Source organism: Lathyrus oleraceus, chromosome 1, assembly GCF_024323335.1.
Source record: "Lathyrus oleraceus cultivar Zhongwan6 chromosome 1, CAAS_Psat_ZW6_1.0, whole genome shotgun sequence".
Taxonomy (NCBI): Eukaryota; Viridiplantae; Streptophyta; class Magnoliopsida; order Fabales; family Fabaceae; genus Lathyrus; species Lathyrus oleraceus.
This window is the reverse complement of record NC_066579.1, coordinates 83104583-83128923: the sequence shown is the minus strand read 5'-3', so window position 1 is coordinate 83128923 and position 24341 is coordinate 83104583. Positions and strand designations below refer to the sequence as shown.

Below are 24341 nucleotides of genomic sequence, written 5' to 3'. Positions count from 1 at the left end.
CGTTTGGTGGTGGAGATGGAAGTGGTTGCACGGCGGCGTGAGGTTGATGGAGCTGGTTTTGTTGGATGAAGGGAAGGAAGCGAGAGCGTTTTTTTCTGTGAATGTGAGGTTTGTGTGCTGAGAGAGAGTGAGAGGTATTTTTTTTTTGCTGAATGTTGTATTGAGAGTGGGGAGTGAACAGTGCGTGAGGAGGGTTTTATGGATTAGATAGAGAGTGAGTGTACGTGGGAGGATAAGAAGAAAGCTGGCAGACCGTTGGGAGTGGATTGGAGAGGATCCTAGGAGATTTTTTTTGATTTCTTTTTTTAGTATTTTTTTTATATATAATGCAAATATACATATTTATTTTAATACATTTATTATTTACTTAAGGAAATAGCATCATACAAAAATAAATTCTAACTAACATTTGATTTAAATAAAATTTATCTACTTTCATTAAATAATAAAAAAACATTGGTTGTTTAGAAATAGAAACCGAGTACAAATTTAATCAAAAAAATGAATCGGTCATACTAAAATTGTCAGGACAACACATACTCATTAAAAATACAGTCTTTCCTCAAATTTTGACGATTCAACCGATTTATCTGTATTCTCAAATGAATTCATTCTGACTGACATTTTAGGTATTATTCGTGATGCAAATGTATGTCATGCTATGCATATGATGCTAAGTTTAAAAATGAAATTAATTCTACGACAATTTAAATATGCCCGGACAAAATTGGGGTATGACAACATTCCCCTTACGTAATCGACTCCCGAACCCGAATATGGTTGTGACGACCATTATTCAATTTTTCAAAGGTTTTATCGATATTTTCCTATTTCTTCATTGGGATAAATAAAGTTCGGTGGCGACTCTGTTCGAACTAAATTTTCCCGCGACCATCATGAGGAATCGTGTTTTTCGAGATGCGACAAGATGAATTGGAAGAATTTAGGGGTGACCTTCCTCCTGTCCCGAGCATTACTTGAGGACAAGCAATGAGATAAGTTTGGGGTTGTGATCGATCACCAATTCTACTGGTTTTCTGACACTTATTCGGCATGAATCTGCGAAATCGATAACACTTTGTTTTACCTTTTTATTATTTTGTCAAGTAAGTTTTATGTTCGCATTTCCATTCGTGTTTGGTTATTATTTTTAGTTTATGTCAATTTATCATGTTTTATGCTTTCTTTTGGTAGTTCTATTGGTTTTCAGGTTCAAGCAAGAATTCCCAAAGACTCGTCAAAGAAATCGGGCATTCCAGACTCACGGAGAAGGATTTTTGGAAGATACAGTGACCTTGACACGACCACTTGTGTCGCCTGACACGACCCATGTCAGGAGAAGGATAAAATCAGATGTTGGAGCAGAAAAACAATGGGCTGACATGGGTGCCCGTGTCAGCAAGCCTGGCATGTGCATTATTGAAGTTGAGAAACAGTGAGCCATCACGGTCGACCGTGTTGCCTGACACGGCCCGTGTTGGCTTGGACGCCTCATCTTCTGATTTTCTTTGATTTTCAGAGTTTTTGACTCTAGAGGGCATTTTGGGTATTTGTTACATCTGCTAATTAATTAGTGACTATTTAGAGGACATTTTGAGGAAAAGAAAAGGGACTTTGGCACGACGAAAGGAATTTGACGATTAAGATTGGTATTGTCAAGGGTTTCGGAGAATGGAGGTCCTTCAAGAACGACCGCGATTGAAGATCAATGAAATTCCCATATCTTGTAATGTCTAATTTAAATATTGTATTTTCTTTGAATACTATGAGCGGCTAAATCCCCCAATGTCAGGGGGTGTACCTGATTTGATCATGTAATGACTTTGAATTCCTAATACCCTCAATTTTATGTTTGTTATTCAATTTAATTGTGCAATGTTTTTAATGCTTTCGTTATCAGATAAATAAGGATTGTTATACGGTTAACAATTTGTGGGATCGCAATTGTTAAGGTTTTTGCATGATTAAACTTTAGGAGATATCACCTAGGGCTAGGGATACCCTATAGTTACTGGATATATCTTGTTAATTCAAAAGCTTGGTTTCATCATAATTCCCTAAGGACTTAGATATTAGGATGAATGACCAAAGGTTTCCTTCTAAGGTTTTAGGAGGAAACAATATTAAGATCTGGTAATTGAATATTTGAACAAGTTGAGGAGATTTACATTCAAGATTATTGCAGGGAAAAATCACACACCGTACCTTGGCAAAATTCTCATATTTATGTAAAAGCCATATTTTACATTCTGGTTAAATTAATTATAGTGCAAATTTATTCCAAACCAAAAACTCTTGTTTTTATCCAATTGAATCACAATTTAAACTAATATTACTACGCAGTCCTCGAGATCGATATTTGGGCATTTCCCTATTATTACTACATCGGAAAAATAGTACACTTGCTATTTTCCCGATCACTTGCCCACCCACTCAGAGCTAAAAGTCCATAGTTTGGCTTGACAAAGTTCAACCTCAAAATAAAAAACAATGGCAAGACCTATGCATTTATGACATGGTCAAAATTTTGAGGACCGACCCTAGGTATAACTCAGCCATGTTATTGGCTTCGATTTTCATTTGGGAAGGATCAACCAACACTTTTCAGTTTACATGTGGCATACTGACATCGACCCAATTCGATGTGGCAGTCATTACAGGCTTAAGTCCCTTAGGCGAAACTTTCACTCCGACCCTAAAAACAAACAATGAACTTACCATTAAACAGTTTAGTTTTAAGAATTTCATTCTCGACAATCATGACAAAGCAAACGCTGAAGTTTTTGACCAACAACACATAGATTTCTTGACCCTCTGGCTATCATATTACGTCTTCTGCCCCAACTCTTTACAGGTGGCTAAGAAATTCGTACCTCTAGCCATCCAGCTTCACAAAGGTTGAAAGATCTCTTTAAGTAAGCTCCTCTTGGCTAACCTTTACCAGTCACTTGGAGAAGCCTCTTACAAACTAAAACACCTCCCTGAAACCAACAAGGCTTACCTGGTCTCAGGTCCTTTATGACTCTTGCAACTTTAGCTGAATGCCACATTTGAGCTAAAACTTCATGCAATTGTCTCCCTATCCTTAATAGCACAAAACAATGTTAGAGCCATTGAAGTCACCAGGTTGGCTTTGATTACTCCTCAAGAAGCCCCATTACAAAGGATATTCATGAAATACATCGACTTATTTCTCGAATCGACCGTCTTTGCCTCGACTATGGCTTCTTTTGTGGATCGCTTGGTAGGTCCATCTTGGTTTAGAAATGGATTCCCAGGTGTTTCTCCTTCAGTAGCTGCCATGTCGAATTCAGTATGGACAACCTTTTTAAATCCTACACTTTTATCCAGAAGGATCAAAATCGGAACTCCAGGATATGACTTTGTTGGTTATCAATCCAACTTCGTAGCCAGACAGTTTGGCTTTAGCCAATTTCAACCTCGTTCAGTTTATGTTTGGGAAGAGGATATTTCTTGGTCGGAATGAAGATTCAGCGTTTCTGACTACAAGGGTTGCACTGCATTTTCCTGTGATCAGGTCCCTGAACTCCCTACCTTCCAATTTCAACAATCATTTTTCATGACAGTCGAATTCCACAATTGGTGGACAAAGTATTTTCGCTAACCACTTTTTAGAAGAAGATTTCCGAAAAAGGCTTTCTACCCGCTTTCTCCGATGTATCAGAAAATCAAGAATAATAAGGTACATATATCTATAATTCTCTTTAACTTACTTTCATCCAAGTCTTTCTTATATCTCGATTTTCAAGTGGATCTGAAGCACCAGTCGACACCAACGTCGAAGGACATTCCGACGCAGGAGAAACAAAGGAAGTAGAGGAGCCCAAGAAAAAGGTATTTCTTTCTTCTTTGACTTCTTTATCACCTGAACTAGTCATAACAGTTTTACCTTTCAGATTCTAAAATGTGATCATTACTCACCTACCAACAAATCTAAGAAGAACAAAAATAAATCTACAACTTCTTCAGCCCAGGTACACCATTGATTTCTATCTTTGTTATCTTTTAAGCAATGCTTATCTAATTCGACTTAATCTTTCCAAGTGAATCTAAAGCTCAAAAAGATTCAGGCTGGAAAGGAAAGCTCGGAGGAGACTAAGGAAGATCTTATATTTTCAAGGTCGAAATCTAAAACTCATAAGCAGACGTCAGCCAAAAAAAGAAAAACACCCCAAACAAATCCAAACCCAAGGAAGACAACGCCACCTTGACCGATGGACCTTCCACACAGATCAAAGGGAAAGAAACCACCACAGAAAAGGAAGTAAACGATAAAGTAGAAAGGCAAGACATGATTCAAGACCTCCCCCTCTAAATAACAAAGAAAGCAATAAACCTCAAAACAAGTCGGTCAAAGAACCAAAAGAAACTGACTCTAAGGTATCTTCGACGCGTTTTGTAACTCTTACATTATCTTTTAGTTTGTACTTCAATGTTATTTCTCCTTCTTCTTTCAGGAAATTCCAAAAATAAATGATAGCAACGGAGCAAACCCACCAGGTATCCTTCGATCCACTCCTTCTGAAATAATCTCACGTATTCATTGGTCGAATTTCCTTAACTCCACCATTTCGATTATTCATACAGCCTCTCAACCAATCAATAAAATAATATACGCGCCTGCCCAACTATAGCGGTAAATTCATGACCATCGAGCTATTGGTTAACTCAACATCAATAAAACCAGAGTCGCCACCACATTTTTATTGTTTCCAAAGGAAAAGGGAAAAGTACGAACAAAACCCAAAGATAAGAAGTTTTCAAATCAAAACTAATAAAATGTCAGAGATTACAGGTAAGAGGGTTGGTTACACAAAGAGAAGGTATTAGCACCCAAAGTGTCCTAAGTACTCCTAGGGAGCCCTTTTTGTGTGTAAACGTTTTAGTTGAAAAGGTGTTTGATAAAAGGTAGAATGAGGTGATGAGAAAAGAATTCAATTAATTATATTTTGTGTTTGACAAGACCTTTAGTCTTATGCCTACGTACCAATATAAAAATTAGGGATCAAAACCTCGTAGTTCGTGGTAAAAAATTCAAAGAAATGGGTGGATTGATTTTCAGAAGCTTAAAGATCTTTTGTTATCGAAGGGAGAATACTCAACCAAACATCCACCAATAATGATGGCTTTACAATATTTAAGAGGGATGGCTTCAACTTGGATTCAATAAATCAGTATGCCACTAACCCGTAATAAATGGAAAGTCTTACAATCAATATATCATGGAATGGGAGAATTATATCTCAACCAAAGATAACTCAAATCTAAAAGCTCTCTTTTGAAAAAGTTAAAAGAAAAAGGCACAAAGTTGCCAAAAGGATTATATGAGATTGTTAGTTCTTTTTTTGAGTCTTTTTAAAAGTTAATTCAATATGATTAAGTTATCTTACAAATTTGATTAAGAAAATGTTTGAAAATCAATGGCATAATGCCAAAGTTTCTACTCATTAAAACAAGTCTAAGTTGAAAACACAAACAAAGAAGGTTTTGAAATGAGGGAGAGATTTTTAAATTTAAGAAGGAAAAGAGGAGATGAAGGGACTATCCTAGACAAGATTTAAAATTTTAGAGTTGAATAAATCTAACCAATAGGAAGCAATCCACAAGACGAGAATGTTATATAGAAGCCCATTGCCTTTGGACTTTTAAGCAAGCAATGAGCATAATCATCCAAGTAATTAATATGAAAACCAATGGTATCAAATAAAGATAACAAAACATCCAAGCAAGCACTCCAAAAGTAAGAAGTCTTCAATGTATTTCACAGGTATCAGATGAATATCCCTTGTAGCAAACTCACAGAGACAAGCATCAGGCAGAAATAGTAAAACCAAAATGACAACTTAAGCACAGAGACAAAGTAACAGATAAACCAAAGGATTTCTCAAGGCTTGTGTCAAATGAATGACATTGGCCAAGATGAGCTCCCAAACTAATGTCTTTGGCCAAGTCCTTCAAAGCATAAGGATGTTGCCTACTCTAGGTCCCAAGGTCAAATAAAGTCTCAAATAGAGGTCCAATAGTCCACCAATGTTGTTGTTGTTATTAAGTATTTTAAGGTTCTAAGACCATAAGCCAAACTAAATCACAAGCACAATATAATACAAGCACAAAGTATGGCTCAAGTGAGCAAATAAAAATGACTGAAACATAAACAAATTGCATGAAATGTAAATGACAATGAATGATAAAGTGCTAGAATTTAAATTGCATTAAAGTACATGACATTAAAAATAAAGTAAATACAAATAAATGTTAGTGGAAGAAGCAATTGCTTAAGTCATTCTTTGGAGAACACTCAACCATCCGCTCACAAGCATGAAGATATAAACCAAGACATCATCCACGAGAAGGGATCTAACTTGGATAAATAAACAAGTATGCCACTAGCTATCACAAATGGAAAAAAAGGTTAAATATTCACACAATACCATGAGGAATAGGAGACTTACAACCCCACTTACAAAAATGATATGCCTTTGGGACAAATTTAACTCTATGTTAAGCAATCATAGTTGAACTTATATAGAAGTCACAACTATTTGAGACCGAGCAATAATGATATTGGTGTTAATCCATGCTAGAGACATGGTAAAATGACCAAGCTCCTAAAACACACCACAAAAAAAAGGGGATAAACCTATCTCAATCAGGCTCATGTTTAATTCATCTGACACAAGGTCATTAATGAATCAACTAGCATTTGATCTTGTGAGAAGTCATTGGTTAATTAAGGATTTGGGAAGAAGGAGATGAAGATGAGAATATGAAGTGAAAAGAAGTCTCAAATTGATCAAGGGATGAATTTCATTTGATCAATACTATCCATTCATTTTGAGGGATGAATTCAAACTTCATCAACCCCCTAAATCCAATGGTATTGATCAAATTGAAATCCAATTCAACCAAGATCAAGGCCAAACAGAAGATGAACTTTATCAAAGAATAAAAGTTGAATAAGACATCTTTAATTTAATCATGAAACTTGTATCATCTTCATATCATAAAAATTTAGGAAGTTATGGTTCTTGGAAGTTGGCCTCATATCTAGGGCACAAACAAAATGACCTATAATCTTTCACCATAAAAAATGTTTTTCCAAGCAAAATTATCTCTTGATGCCAACATGAAAGTTATTTGGAATGTCATAAATAGTAAATTTTCTCTTGGAATAATTTTCGTATGATAAATATTGTAGGAGATAGGGTCTAGGGAACCCTAGATTTGACTAGTTGACTTTTCTGGTCAACCTCCTTGAACCAATTTGCAAACTTTAAGTTCCTTTGATCTTTGGGGTTCATGGAGGATCATATATGCTTAAGATGATGTTAACTGAAGTATCCTTTAATATCTTTGACCAATTGTTGAAGAAACTTGTTGAGGAAGGCACACAAGACACCTAGATGAATTAGGGCTTCCTTGACAAACAAGCTTCAATCTCTTGATGAATTCTTGATAAAAATGTCAAATAAAGAACATGGGGATCCATATATGATTATTTGAACCTGTGGACCATTGTTTTGATTGATTCTTTGCACTGAGGGTCTCAAACTGTAGTTGTGAGCTTGATGAGGCACAGGTGGACACACACACTACCTACAAAAGAAACAAAGTTACACTAGACATATTTTTGATATTTTGGTTAGTAGACAAAAGAAAATAAAGTATGATACAATCACAATGCTTGGTGATCTCTCCCAATTCAAATCCAATAAATTATAGGTGAGGAGGATATGAAGATGTGATCCTAATGCCAATGCAAATATGATGAGATGGCATGAGGGATCTTATGGTCAAAATTGGGGTCTTACACCAACCACATCCTGAAGTGGAAACTAATGTCAAGTAAAACTCTACACACCACATACAAGAATTAGACAATAACATTATTTCCATTCAAGAAAACATAGCTCCAGATGACCCTCAACCTGAAGATCCGACAAAAAATAATGAAGAACAAACTAAGCTCAACTTAAAGACTACTCCCGTCCTGGAAAATGACCAACCTGGTAACCAAAAACCTACAAAAGTTCAAATTGACGTGCATGATTCACCGTCGAGTACTTATTTGAGACAAAAAGAAATCCTCGCCCTCAAGAGAAAAAAATCCTACTAAGGCTCTTAAGAGGCTGCAAAAACTTCACAAGTTATCGACAAGCTCCAAGTACATTCATTCTTATTATGCATCGTTAGCTAATACTGGCAATGATTCAATTAATCTCCTAGTCTAACAACTGAAAGCCAACATTTTCAAATTCGACCTTCTCATCGCTATTGAAGGTGATGCCCAACTTGGGACTAATATTCAGAAACTGCTAGCTGAACTCAACAAACAGCGGGCCTCTGATGCTTTAGTTCGTTTTCTCTTCGAATTTGAGGCCTATTTCGACCAGGTCTGCAAAAACATTGACCTCAAATGAGAAAATAATTATAAACTTCAGAGAGTGAAAGATGTCGTGGCGGTGGCCTAGGATGCAAACAGTTCGTTTGAATAAGAAGTCAACAAACTGAAAGCCAAACTTCAAGACTATACGGACAAGAAAGCCTCGATTAATGATAAAATTGCACATCGTCGCACAAAAATCCTCAAGTTGAATAAAGAGATTGAAAACTTGGAGAAAGAGAAGGTAGAGCTGGCCTGGAAAAAATCAATCTCCACAAGAGAGATGATTGACGAAGAGGCCATTATGGGTGTCGAACATGCTGAAGCCGCTCTCAACCTAGGGCTTGAAGTCAATTCCTTATAAGAAATTCATGACTGACTAACTGCCAAGCTCGACTCCTCTAAGACCAAGCTTGAGAAATTCAAGTGAAAGTTTCCAACTTAGATTACACTTCTTTTAATTTCCCTTGCTTTTCCCATTTTGTAATGACTATGCCATTTTGGCTCTTTTAATTTTCTAATGCATATTATTCTTTATAAATTTGAATCTCTTGTAGCACAGGCTTATACCTCTTAAGGTATTTACCATTTACTCTTATAATTTGTTTATTAATTGCTAACTCCTTGATCTCATAAGCATTGTTCAAAAATGTTTGAACAACTAGAAATGGGCATTCCCAATCAGGAGACCACTTGCCTAGAGCTCTGTCTCTTTGATCCATCAGCAAGATGACTTTCCAAACGTAATCTCCAATCGAAAATGCTTTTGACTTAACGTTCATTTCGTTCAACCAACATGTCATAAAAGATAAGTTTATTATATCGTATGTGGTTTGAGTGCTTTACCAACCCCTCATTGAATATATAACCTTTCGAATTGAATTAGAAAATAATAATATGAAAAATCAAGTCATGTTGGAAAATAACTTGCATTAATCAATGTTTTACGAGTTTTCTTTAGCCTGTTATCCATATCTCGCTCTTTGACGGTTAGAATTTGGTTTAATGCTTGTAGTTATTCAATCAACACTTTCTTTTTTACTAGTTCATTCTACAAAGTTACTAATACTTTTCAGAATGAGATAGTAGATAAGGAAGTGTTAGTTGAAGAATTATAAGCATTGAACCAAACTCCAACTGTTAAAGAGCGAGACACGAGCAATGAGTTGTAGAAAGATCAAAAAACACTGATTAATGTAACTTGTTCTTCTAATAAAACTCAATTTGTCATATTATTAATTTCTAAATCAGACTAAAAGGTTATATGTTTAGTAAGCAGTTGGTGAAATAAGCATTCAACATAAGTTATAATAAACTCAACTGAAAATATCATCACGATTAAAAGGTATAAGCATGGTAAAAAGTTGTACGTTAAGTCTTCCACAATGGTTGGAACGTTCAACCATGGTGAAATGTCTGAAAACTCTCAAAATACCGATGCTGAGTAACCCCTGACCTCCACATTTTACTACAATTGGTTTCTACAACCGTAGTGATATGTTACGCTATTGTGTGAACTATTGATATGTGTAAGTATACACAGTTAAATATTATCAAGTGATGTAAAAGTAAGAGTATCGATCCCACATAGATTTTAATAACTTACGTTGATTCCTCACATTAATATATTGTGAATAGCGATGAGCAAAGAGGTAACTGTAATAATGGGTTGTTACAAATTCAGGTTGAAATACAACAAATGATAAGTGATGATGAATAAGTTAAATCAATAGTAAGAAGCATGTTGGACAATATCCATCTAATGAAGTTCATATTTTGTATATATCTGATGAGATATGTCGTGACAGATGAGGCAGAAAGTGATCTAGTGGTGCATGCCTACAAAATCAAGGCATATGCAATAAGTCATGAGAACATATCTCAAGGTCTCACAATAACATTAAAGCATGTCTTTTTGCATCTTCTGATTTCTCCTATGGTTGTAGTCCTTTATCACTAAAGTGAATAATCTAGTGAATATGTCTATCCAACTATTTTCAACCATATTTACTTATGAAGTTTGTTAGTTAATTTATCTCTCAACCCTTAACTAACTTGTACCTATTTCTAAGATGACCAAGCAAAGAAACACATACACACACACACACACACACACACACACACACACACACACACACACATATATATATATATATATATATATATATATATATATATATATATATATATATATATATATATATATATATATATATATATATATATATATATATATATATATATATATATATATATATATATATATATATATATATATATATATATATATATATATATATTAATTCACAAAGTAAAATGCATCACTTTAAACCACACCATGTAAACACAAAATACTAATTTTTATTAAACTTCACATTGCTCAACATAAATAGGTTTAGCTCATGATGAGCAGAATAAATACATCAACATAAGTTCTTTCATTTAACATTTCTAAACACAAATGAAAATAAAATATCAACCTAAGTATGACACTCTACTCATTGCAATATTTCAATCAGTAGAAGGAGAGTTATGTCACACCATGATGCTTAACACTTGCTCAATGTAGGGAGAAAGGAAGGAACTCTTCACTATTGATTCAATCTTCTTCTTTTTCTTCTTCAGTAAGATAATTTTTCAGAGTAATTTCTCAAGTTTCCGACCTCTGAACCTCTTTCCATTTTTTCCAAGAGGTTCCTTTTATACCCTCTAGCTTTTAGGGTTTTGTCTTGTCATTGGATCACGGGCCTTGTGGATATTCCTTGGTTTGGTCCACTAATCACATCATAATGCCTTCCTTTTCATTCAAATCAGCTCAGGTAGTACAACGTCTAGCAGGCGGGGGACAACATGTCCAGTGGAAGGTCTGATGCACAGGCAAACAAGAGGCGTGGTATTTAATACATGACAACTTCTTCAATCTTTTATCTTGTAGCACTTGATCTTGTCATCCAAGTCTCCATCTTATATGAACTCCAATCTTCACATTATTGCCATGTTTTCCTTAATGCCATGAACATTCATTCCTTGTAATCTCCTTTTCATCTAAGACTTTACTGAAAGTTTAAGTTAAAATGATGCTCCAATTTTGTCATGCCAGAACTTATCAGAAAGAAGTCTTACACATATGACAAAAATATAAAACCCACAAAGGATAACACATATTGCGCTCTTCACAAAATTACTTAAAACAAAAAAAAAAGAACTTAAATTAACCTAATAAACTTGCTTAATAACAAAAATAAAGTAAAGTGTTAAGGGATTGAATCTATCATACATAGTGAGTTATCATACACGCTACTGTGTTTTTACCACAACTATCATCCCGTGGTAATAAAGAGGGTACATTCTATCACACCCTCTATTACCACGGGCCACCAACCATGGTGGAATCCTTCTTCCAACCGTAGTAAAATGTTTTTTTGTAGTAGTATAATGCCATTAAAGGAGCGCTTAATGGGAGGCAACCCATCAGATAACACTTTTTTATTTCATTCACATTTTAATTTCATGTTATTTCATTCTAGACTTTTATATTTTGTAGCATGTAGTCAGGTGAAGTTATATGAAAGGCATAGAAAAATAATGAAGAGAAAAGATGAGAGTGTAAAAAATTGGAAGAAAAAAAGTGAAATGGCCCATGGAATCATCGCTGTCGTGATACACCCATCGTGGGCACGATAGAGTATCATTGCAACCGCGATGCAACCCATCATGGACGGGATATGAACATTGGTAATGTTAGAAGAACCTTTAGCCATCAGGACCATGATGCAGGCCATTATGGCAACAATAAGGTCCTGAAAAGTGCCTATAAAAAGAAACAAGGCTCATTTGTTTCGTACAACCTTTGCAGTCAATTTCAACTCTTCTTTTAATCTAAATTTGTCTAAAATTTCTCAAAATTTTCTTATTATTTGAAATAGACCAAAAGCGTATCCGTTTATTTGGTACATCTACCACATCCTCACCACTAACTCAAACTGAACCCATATACCCAACCCATAATTTTCTCTCTCAAGCACACACTAATAGGTTCTTAAAAGTGAAGAACTACAAGGTAATTCCATAGAGAGATTTTTATTTTCTTAATCTGGTGGGATATGAGGCACTAAATGACATGTTAGAAGAAAGGCAATGAATCATACTCAATAATTTGATTCAAGAGACCAACAAATCAATTTCCTTTGAGTTCTATGCAAATGCTTTCAATCGTAATCCAAACTCCTACACATCATGTGCGAGGTAAACATATATATTATAGTACTAATTCTATTAACGTGTTACTTGATTTGTACCCTTTAACTCTATGTGGAATTCAAAATAGACGGGACCGTAACAACAGGCCAAGCAAGAAAATATTTGAAACTATGAAGAATGGAATTTTTCGACTAAGAGCATAATGGTTTATTGTGTAGGCATCCCACTAAGGCTCATCACAACATAAATGCTCCCAATTCCAAAAGCATGAGCCTGATTTTTTATTCAAACTCTAAAGGGAGCTTCTAACGCTTCATAGTTTATAGTAAAGAGAGCTTTGGATCTAATGGCTATTTTGAACTATGGCAAAAAATATCAATTACATGGACGATGCACCACAACATGTTTGTGTCCACTTTTGTATAACTAACGAGTTGTGCATGTGTCCAAAGTCACGTAGATGGTGAAATGCTCATTCCAATGCAACCAATTAACCGTAATACTATGCAAAGGATGCCAACAATTCCTATTCATGGAGGTGTTCAAGAAGAAACACAAGCTGAAGACCAATATCAGTTTTATCTTCCAGAGATATAACAATAACAACAAGCAGTTCCTCATCAGCAACAACAAGCTCCAAATCATCTAAAAAGGCTTAAAGAGCACACATTTGGCATGCCAAGTTAGGCCATTGAGATTTCACCCAACTTGTATGCCGAATCACCTAGTTTCGGACCGAGATCATATGTCTGTTCATAAATTGAGAGAGCATTTTACAACTGCGGAAGACATGGAAGCATACTACAAAGAGAAGGATAAAGCATTATCCCATAAGATACATCATATGAGAATAACCTAGGCTAGACAAAACCAATCATTTCTTAATACGATAGAGGATATGCACAACTATTTCAACTCTGACAACATATGATTTAGGAGTTTAAATTTTTTCTTAGTTTTAATTTATGTTATTCCCCTTTTGAACTCTATTTTAGTCAAGAGTATTAGTTGTTCTACTAAATGATCTCCCTTTTATAATATCACTCTGCTTTATTTATTGAATGAGATTGTGGTTATTGTTTCTTTATTTAATGACGTGTTGCCTTACTAGTGATAAATTGAAAAGCAACATGAAACAAATTACTGAAAAACAATGAAGAATCCAGTTGACCATTACAGAAGCTCAAAATTTAGATAGACAGGTAATGAAGAAAATGGATAGCCAACTGAATTATACTCAATCTCTAGATACCTTAACTAGTAAGGTTTGTGCTAAATATTCAATTATTCAATTTTCCTTATGAGAGTATCTGCACAATTGTTTTCTAGAATTTGCTTTATTTATGATTTAGTCTATTGATATCATAATTACACACAAAGACATTTGTTTGGGGAAACTCTAAGCTTTTTCAAGCCACCATGTTAAGAAATGTTTATATTTTTTATTTAAACCCGTTGAGTCTAGGCCTTTCCTTCGGTGACATAGCCTAATATGTATCCCATTTGACTTGAAATATTAAATCTTTCCATCCTCTTTGGAGTTAGGTAGAAAGTTTGGATTCCTTATCCGATATAAAAGAATAAGTTTGTGGTTGCTTTTAGAAGTAAGTAACGTTTAAGTTTGAGGTTGATGTGCTAGAGTAAAAAAAGTTCAATATACAAAAAGATAGATATAGAAAATAAAGAAGCTAAAATGACTTCTTAAAAAAATGAAAAAAAGAACGATGAATGAAAAGGACCAAAAAATTGTATTCTCTGTTACTGGTTGACCCTGTAAAGATATTTATGAAAGGAACATGGTGACATAAGGAAAACTAGATACATAACTCCAACAATTTAAGTCTAATATCCAAAAAATATCCTACCCTGACATAAGCCTCGTGACAACCTCGAAAGATCTCAAAAGTGTGTATTTATATATAACATTGATCGACTTTGTTATAAATTTTGCAAATCTATGGTAAAACACTTTTGTATGTTGATTGTGTGATTAACCTGTTCAATTCGAGTGAAAAGGTGAGATGAGAGACGAGTTGAGTACATGGGAATGTTGGAAGATTTTTTTTTTGGATTTATCTGGATTGAAGCAAGGAATAAAAGTGTTGATTAGAGACAAGAGAATGATGATGTTCATTGGCAAGGGAAAACATGGTATTTCTATTTAAATTTTCAGTTTACAAGCGAGTTCCTTGAGGACATGCAACAAAGTAAGTTTAGAGTTGTGATGACATTATGTCATTGCATAATTTTTATGAGAATTTTTTATGGAATCGAGTTATTTTCGAGAAAAATAGGAGTTAAAGTTACGATGAAATTAGAAGAATAGAAGAAGAGAAAGAAAAATAAGAAAAATAAGATTTAGAAGAAAAAAGGAAGAAAAATAAGCATTTGCCCCTAGAATCATCGTGGCACCATCGTGGGCGCGATGACGACCCATCATGGTCACAATGCTTTTAATCGTGGCTGTGATGGACTGCCAATCTGATACATTTTTGAATTGTTTAAAAGGAAAAGAAAGGGAGTTTTACAAGGGTTACACATTTTAAAGAGGAAAATTGACTGCAAGACAATTGTGGAGCTTAGAAAGTGGATTTTTCATTCATTGAAGACCTCATTCTTCATTGATAATCTAGTATTGTTCATCTAAACTCATGGTAATCACTTGTATAAATATGAGTAACTAATGTACTCTTGATTAAGTTTTGTTAGACGAAGCTAATTGGATATGTTGAACTATGTAGCTGGCTTTGTACTATTCTATTGATTTCATATTCTAGTTTTTATTCAATTATCTCTGATCTTAATATTATTTGTGTCAACGAATATATGAATTGAAATTAGGTTCACAGGGATTACTGACCCTAACGTTGTTAACCTAAAATAATATAATTGTTCAAACTTAGTAATTGATTTAGGAATAAATAATTATAAGTTTGTGATTGAGAAATTAACGACCTGTTTTTACTTCAAATTTGCCTAAAGGAATTAAGGAGTTGTCATTAATAAGAGTGGTTTTTACACCAAGGAATTGGGTATAACGGTCGTGTTAATTGATCATAATTCTAGAAAATCACTTCGAGAAAATAGAAGTAGTTACCAACAGTGACAATCAGTGGACTCAAAACAAACCTGACCGCTTTCTAAATCTTGTATCATATATCAATTTTATTCACGTAATTTACTTTGAAAATTGGACTTAAAAACCCCTCAATATTTACTTTTAAAAGCACAATAATAACCTTGTTAAAATAACGCAATCCCTGTGGAGACATTCTTATATTTTTATTACTTCGACATAATTAGTACACTTGCTAATTTGTCATTAAGTAATTTCTGCATGGGAATCACTTCGACCTCTTTGAGCTATCATGCTTGAGGGGTTATGTACCGATATAATTCTACTGGATCCTAAGAAGGAGTGTCCAAAAAGGGTAGAACCCAGAAAAGATCTAGCACCTGAAGAGGAGGGACACTCACAGAAAGAACTAGTACCTAGTACCCTAAAAGTGGCTGCCCAAAAGGCTAGCACCTAATAGCTCAAAAGTGGTTTTCCCCAAGGCTAGCACTCGGTAACCCAAACATGCCTACCCATATGGCCAACATCTGGTAGCTCAAAAGTGGCCTCCCCTAAAGCTAGCACTTGGTAGCCAAAAAGAGGCTGCCTTAAAGGCTAGCACCTGGTATTCCAAAAGAGTCAGTCAATGAATGAAATTGTACAGGGGATAAGCCACCTTGTTTACCGTTATCGATTGTTGCAATTGAGAGGGGATGGTTAGATTTGAGCAAGTTTGAGATTTTCCAAGAAAAGATTTAAACATTAAGAAAAAACCTAAATTTCTATTAGAGATGAGATATAGAAATATGAGCTTGTTCTTGCTAATACATTAAAAGGTTAACCTCCCTGAAGCTAGCCATGGAAGGTCGTAAATGTTTGGTTGGAGTATCTGTGATTGGAATAGGGTTCATAGCCACCATTCTTGGTGGTCCAAGGTTCCTACCAGATTTGATCTTTTTTATGTTTATTCACCGTGCCCCTCCCCCCACCCCCATCCCCCACCTATTTTTTTTTTTGTCTCAAGACCTATATATATTGTCACCCTTCCCCTTCCCACTGAATAGTCACAATAAATTGGCTTTATGGTCATAATAAACATAACTGTTCATTTAACTATTTGTAACGGGCTTAATAAGTACTTGTAACTGTTTATGCCCATTAGTGATATGTAACCGATTTATTAATCATTCTGTAACGGTTTCTGACCCTTGATTATTCCTTCAGATCCCGGTCAATTGAGTCCGGGATGAGTACAAAACTCGCTGTCCGGGCTCGTAATAATTCTCCGACCTCATAAAATCCCCAGAACACATACCAGCCATATCCAGGTTATACTAAAATTCAGGATGTACACTAACATTTTGTAACCTTCATATGACCCTTAGTTTGCCTCTTAATTGTTAAGGAACTTGGTCGTCCGACATCAGGGGTCGGTATATGTGTGTCGATCTGAGACTCCTACATGACCATCTCCACCATATTAAAATTAATACGAAAATAGATACCTGGGGCGGCTAAATAATTTCTAGGGTGTACATAAGCCCCACGGGCATGAAACCTAAAAGGGTGAAATGTTCGGACAAAAGAAGCCCAAAAGATTATTCGCCATTTGAAGACGAGGTATAACTCGACATACTCTTACTTGAATGCACTTTCAAATTCGAAAAAATGACATGAAACGACGTGGAAAACCTTTTATAACATGAGGCATATCTTTTTGCCAGATTTTCTCTCTCTCTCTCTCTCTCTCTCTATCTATCTATCTCTCTCCCTCTCGTAATATGTTTGGATCCTATTGAGGTCCTTGAATTTATAACAATGATGTATTTGATTTATTTCTACTAAACTTTGATAATTACCTCGCCTTTAAGCTCAAAGCGTATTTTTCTTGCTAAGGAGATGGGCAAGCCCTAAGCGTATCTTGACCTAGTCTCATCGTAGAACTCAATAAGTTCCAGAGATGGAGAAGTCGGAGAGTCCTAGTGGGATCTCGACTTATGTGCATCATAGAACTCGGTAAGTACCAGACATGGAGAAGTCAGAGAGACCTAGTGGGATCTCGACTTATGAGTGTCGTAGAACTCAGTAAGTCCCAGACATGGAGAAGTTGGAGAGCCCTAGTGGGGTCTCGACCTATTGAAGCTCTATTTTAACCACTATAATGCTTGGTCTTGCTCCTAGATTTGTAATACCTCATGTAGGTTTTTAGTATTGTGGTAATCCGGGCTCTATTACTAGCTTCCTCATAGCACTTTGATTAAATAAGACCAGGTCAGGTCCAAATCATTTAAGTCAAGTTCACACACCGTGGCCGGGATATATGTAGGATAACAATTCTTTAACTGATCAATAATTTGTCCTAATCGGACCGCGGTGACTCCGATTAGACGCATGTATCGTAACACGCCATTGAGGGTCCTAAGTACATTATCTCGACCTGTCCAGAAGTATGTTGGTTTGGTATTTTTAAAAGGATATTGGTTTTACTAACCTATCGGACGTTCAGAGTCCCATCGGGGTTGATATTAAGTTGAAGTCAGAGGCTTTTATTTTGCATGTCCGACGTTCAGAGTCCCATGAAGGTTGATGTTAAATGGAGGTCAGAGGCTTTTATCTTTGCATGACCCAACCGCAACCGATTATGCCAGAGGCTTCAAGTTGTTTGGACTTTAGTTAGGCCAAAGGTTTTATTAAACATTACCTGACCACAACCGATTATGCCAGAGGGTTCAAGTTGCTTGGACTTCAGTTAGGCCAAAGGTTTTATTAAACATTACCCGACCACAACCAATTATGCTAAAGGCTTCATGTTGCTTGGACTTCAGTTAGGTCAGATGTTTTATTAATCTTTACCCATCCGTAACCGATTATGCCAGAGGCTTCAAGTTGGTTGGACTTCAGTTAGGCTAGAGGTTTCAATTAACTTAGTTCGGCCGCAACCGATTTTCCTCTTGTAGAGATTTTCGTCGTTCTCGGTCCCTCTTTTTATTGGAGGTTTTCCAACAATTACCCTTCATAATTACAAACTTAGAAAAGAAGAGGTGCCTCCCGCCCTCGCAGGGGAAATGAGTGATACCCCTTTGCCTAATATAAGTTTTAAATTAGTTATAAACGATAAAGAGATTATATCGTCTTATCGGAAAATACAGATAATTTATTTTTTAGAACATACAGTTGTATTTGTTCAGTCTTTTAGTGTTATCGGCACTTAAATGTTGTTTTAACTCCTTCCTCTGGGTTCGAATTCCATCTTCCCTGTTAACATAATAGATTAGATTTTTAGCCACCTTAATTTTTGCCAAGCGATGATAATAGGAAGTATTGCAATCTCCATGCAGGAAATGTACACTCTTACTTTTTGTAAAAACCGACGATATTGATTTGACAATTAGGCAAGAATTTCATGAGCTTGATAATTCAGAGGTTTTAACTCATAGGTCATGCCATCTTGGTCAATTAGCAGCTGAATTCAATTCACCTCATCAATTGCAAGCTTCGCATTATTATCAACACCACTTTGAAAGGCACTGTTGCATGAACTTCATCTAAATCCCATGTTCATTGCCTACTGTTGGTATCAGTTCAACATTTTCTCATCAGCTTCTTTTTGCCTTTCTAAAAAATATTATTAATGGCTTTGGCATATCAAAATCATTAATGATTGGAAGCAGTACACTTAATATATTGCATCAATTTATAAAAATGAGTCCATTATATATTGCATCAATTTATCTCTATGTGAATACCATGGGAAATATTCTAATGATGATATTGCATCAATCTAGTTTAGAAATACAAATTCCTAACATTCACATAAAGCATGTTTAGTATTTACATGGTTGTATCTCTTATCCATTTGAATGAGACGATGACCATTGGAGCGATTGAAGTTAAAAGCTCTGTCTAGGTTATCGATGAGCTTTGCAATAGCTGTTAGGCTAAGCGATTTTTCTGAGTTTCTTTCCCTCTTGGTGTATTTTCCTGTTTTGGAAAAACACGTCGAAGGTAATACATTTACCAGGAAGAACCGTTCAAGATCCCGAGTTGTAAGGTGGCTCATCTGTTTTCCCATTTAATGAGTTATGTGCTTTTCGTAGGATCACTGACATCTTCCTCGGAGATCCTTCTCTTTGTCGCCATTTTTAATCACAGTAGAGTTGTTGTGCCATTGATAGTAACATTATGGGTAGTCTTCCCGGCTGAAGAATCGGAAGTGCCCAGATAGTGGGATAGCTACCTAGAAATTGTCCTGAATTGAAATGATTCTTCTTCGCTCTAATAAAAAAAAATTCATTTTCATTTTTTTCAAAATAAATTTTCTTTTAAAATATCAATATAATATTTATTATTTTTTTCCACTATTATATCCCTATTTATTAACTTTCATTTTTTTTTCTAACAACTCTATTAACTATAATAAATAAGGATATTTTAATAAATGATATTAATTTTATCATCAAAATCAATACATCTAATCATTTTTTTAAGAACCGTGCAGATCTCAAATAAGACACTTATTATAAGACGAAGGGAGTATGTTATTCTTCGTTGTTGAAGTGGTGACCCATGTCAGATTTACCGGGTCTTACAATGGAGGCCAAATGTTTTACTAAAATATTAAAAGGTTAACTTTCATGATGGTAGAGAGGAAATGTCATAAATATTTGATTGAAGTGTTTCTGATTGAAATATGGTTCACAATCACCATTATTAGTGGTCCAAAATTCCTAACCGATTTGTTTTTTTTAATGTTTATTCATCGTGCTCTCCCTTTTTTTTTGTCTCAAGACCTATATATTGTGAGCCTTCCCCCTTCTACTAAATAGTTACAATAAATAGATTTTATAATCATAATAAACATAACTATTTATTTAACTATTATAATGAACTTAATAAGTATTTGGAATCATTTATGACAATTAGTGATATGTAACTGATTTATTAATCATTTTGTAACGATTTCTGACCTTTGATTGTTCATTTAAAGCCCAATCAATTAAGTCTGTGATGAATACGGAACTCGTTGTTCGGGCTCATAATAATTCTCTGATCTCATAAAATCCCTAGGATACATACCAATCATATCTGGGGTCTAATAAAATTCGGGATGGAGACTAACATTCATATGACTCTTAGTCTACCTCTTAATTGTTAAGGGACCCGATTGTTCAACATCAGGGGTCAGCCTATGTGTGCCGGTTTGCGTCTCTTACATAACCATCTCGACCAATATTGAAAATAGATATCCTGAGTCGGTCAGATAATTTCCAGGATGTACAAAGCTAACCTTAATCGTGAAAGAAAAATTGGTAAACGATAGATGAAACAAGTAGGGGGAAAACACGAGCAATGAAGATTTGAGATGGCAGAACACGAACAATAAGGTTATACGAAGGTTCAAGAGAAGTTTTCTCTTTATCATTCTTTGTTATATCTTTAAAATTGTTAAACAAAATTTAAATTTAATTTCTATAATTTAAAAAAAAAAAGGTTTTTTTAAAAAAATTGGGCACCTTTTTGAATTTTTTTTGCAAGTGTTAAAACAATTTCAATAAATTCAAATAAAAAGTAAAACAAGTGGAATAGTGAAAAAAGTAAAGGTTTTTAACGACACATTAATTATGAAATGTCATCTCATAATCTAATTTAAAGGGGTTTTATAAAACTCCGGATAATTAACCTCAGCTATTGCACACTTTTTTTTAGTGTGTCTCCTCCCTAATTTTAGAAAAAACAAGCACATCTCCTTAGTAATAGAAGCTAAACCACTTCATTAACTTCGTAATTAAGAAATAAGAGTTTCTATAAATACTTCAACTTCAACCTCATGACATACAACACCTAAAAAAAATATGGTTTCTCACCATCATAAACTAACTCTAAATCATAAAAAATAACTGACCAATCCAATCTACATCGGTGTGCCACGCATTTAACAAGTACACCCATGTATTGTCCTTCCTCACTTTTATCTGAGTTATCCTTAAACCCAATAAAAATCTATCATTACGATAGACAATAGTAAAATAATTGAATATTTCAGTATACAGACAAATAATACTTATTATTAATTTTTTAAAATACAAAAATAAAATCAAGACCCAAAATTTGTAACACCGAATAACTAAATAGAAAAACGAAAAAAAAACACCCTTTCTAGCTAACTTGCATGCCATTAATTCTTATGTTTAAAATTGTGCCTTAAAACATTCCGGAGGCATTTGTCCATTAAATCTATTAGTATCATGACAATAGTCATAGATCATATGATTGTCTCTAACCCAATTCAATTGCCCCATTTGAGTATAACTCAACTGTTTATATCTAGGAGAAGTCCACCAATTTGCAGCTATATTTAAAGCACACTGATTAATACTAGTAGCTCCTTCCCACTTGCAAGCCCTTGCCCTAAAATAATTAAACTTCACAGTAAATGGTGCATAATTCCAATCTATCTTAACAAGTCCACCACTAGTGGCCCAATTGTCTGCATTCCATATACTTGTGTAAACTCTCATGCCTTGTTTGTTAAGGTATGCAATGCCTTCATTTTCATAGTTTCTAAACACTCTAATTGGGATGCTATCAATATAAAACCTGTCACAATAAATAATAAAGATTACGGTATATAAAATTAGAAAGGTGCAACCATTAGAAAGATGCTATCATGAACTTACACAATTTCGGTTGGATTCCAATGAATAGTATAGTTGTGAAAATCAGTAGTAGGATCAAACCAAAGATGAAACTGTTGCTCCCTGTTTCCATTTCCTTGTGTGTAGATATTTGTATGAACAATATAAGGTTGTCCTGAAATGTTTCCTAAGAACTCAAAATCTATCTCATCATGTTGATTTCCAGAGGAGGATAGCTGCACATTTTTTTGTCAAATGAGGTAACATTTTATATCAAAATATTAAATTCATTGTTTTTTATGCATTTTAATTATTTATGTTTAATGAAAAACAAATTTTTTATTGGATCTTCTAGTTGAACTTACAAAGTAGGATGTAGCTGTTCCTGCAGAGTTACCAGGGACGAGTTTGATTCGTGATTCAATGGATCCAAATAAAAATGGTATCTTTGTTCGAGCGCCGCTTCCTTCAATTCAAATGAAACACTAAATATTTCAACTCAAATATGTCAATGTAAATACACATATTTATTAACAAAGACAAACATTAATATAATTAAGGTTCATAATTTAATTTCACCTGTGATTTCATCCAATGTAAGTTGGAGATTATCATCCCAAAGTAATGCATTTTGAGCACCCCATTCAATAATCATGCTTTTGACAAAATTTGCATCTACTTGAATAATGTTAGGTATAATAATAAAGAAGGACAAAGTAAACAATTTTTCAAATTTTGCCATATTAACTCCTTGATGTTTTATGAACTTGAAAACTTGCAATTGTATGCTCTTCCTTTTGGTTTTTAATGTCTTTATATAGGACTGGTGTGAAAACATTATAAATATTTGGAAATTATTTATTATTATTATTTGAAAGTGAGAGTCATAAAATTCATGTCAACTACATTGATTTTTTTTTATTGTAGAAGTATGTTATAGATTGAGGCAAAATACAAGATTTTAAATGGAAACCGCATTTTTACATGAATAGATCAGAAAATAAGTTCAAATGGAAACTGCATGGTCCAATTTTTATGCTCAAATGGAAACCGCGTGATAAGTTAGGAATATATTGTATTTTATAGAAATTTAGCAATTATTATTATATTATGAAATAGTTTTGTGAATTTTGATTGGCTATTACTATAATGTTTAAGAGATTATCAAATAAACCGAATGATGGAAATTTTGGTAATAGCCTAATCACTAGTAATAACTATGACAAACATATTAGCGGCTATCCACCCGAGGTTGATGATTGGTCATATTCATGCTTTGATTTGTATGGGTTGAGTTTCATAATGCTAATTCATTTTCACTTGCTGTGGGATGGATTGTTAGGCTTGAGATATAGCAAGGATCATGAAGAATTTGGTAAAGGTTATCAAATGGCAAGACATGGAACATGGCATGACATGGATTCAAGGTGTGAATTATGAAGAAGTTTATGGCATGTGAAGAAATCTTGAATAGCTTGTAAGTAAAGGAGAAAGGTCTTAAGATAGGTAGTTGACTTTGGTTAACTGTGAGTCCAAAAAATCAACCGTAGGTCAAAAGTCAACTCTATGTCAAAAATGATGTAATTTATATAGACTTGATTTTTGTATGTTGTAATGAATGTTTGAATGTTTTTATAGTGAAAATGGTCTTGAATGGAAATAAGTGTCTTGTGCTTTAAGAAAAATGTTTTTCTTCCAAAATTGCATTTGTTTGAATATTTGAACTTGAATTTGAACATGAATCTTGAGTCTGACATGAATTTTGAATTAAAATGCCTTGTCTTGAATCCAAACCAAGTAGCCAATGAACCAGTGTATGAAAAAACCCATAAAGAAGTTGGTTAACCAAGAGTCAACCTCTCATGGTTGACTTTGACCAAGTCAAAATTGCAATCAATAATCAATTTCAATTCCACGATGTAGTCCATAAAGATCAAAGTCACAGACCAAAGATTTGGGTCCCAAAGATGAGCATCCCAAATCGAGTGCAACACAATCTCCTAGGCTCGATTCCCAAGTATGCCATAGAAGAACCCTAGCTCACAGA

At 34.5% G+C, this 24341-nt stretch overlaps 1 protein-coding gene across 1 annotated transcript; it reads right to left on the bottom strand.

The window, feature by feature from the left end:
• Nucleotides 1-21768: 21768 nt before the first annotated feature.
• On the bottom strand, nt 21769-23087 carry LOC127117434 (probable xyloglucan endotransglucosylase/hydrolase protein 26). Its single transcript, XM_051047447.1, has 4 exons — nt 22874-23087; nt 22660-22760; nt 22337-22530; nt 21769-22256 (listed from the first exon to the last, which is right to left on the bottom strand). Exons 1-4 carry the CDS (start codon nt 23034-23036, stop codon nt 21848-21850), a joined length of 867 nt encoding a protein of 288 aa, XP_050903404.1. The 5' UTR covers nt 23037-23087; the 3' UTR covers nt 21769-21847.
• Between the last annotated feature and the right edge of the window lie 1254 nt (nt 23088-24341).

Coding starts and splice junctions, on each gene's coding strand:
- LOC127117434 (XM_051047447.1), bottom strand. CDS start 23,036: ATGGCAAAATTTGAAAAATTGTTTACTTTGTCCTTCTTTATTATTATA. Junction 22,761..22,873: donor TACATTGGATGAAATCACAG/GTGAAATTAAAT, acceptor TTTGAATTGAAG/GAAGCGGCGCTCGAACAAAG. Junction 22,531..22,659: donor GAACAGCTACATCCTACTTT/GTAAGTTCAACT, acceptor AAAAATGTGCAG/CTATCCTCCTCTGGAAATCA.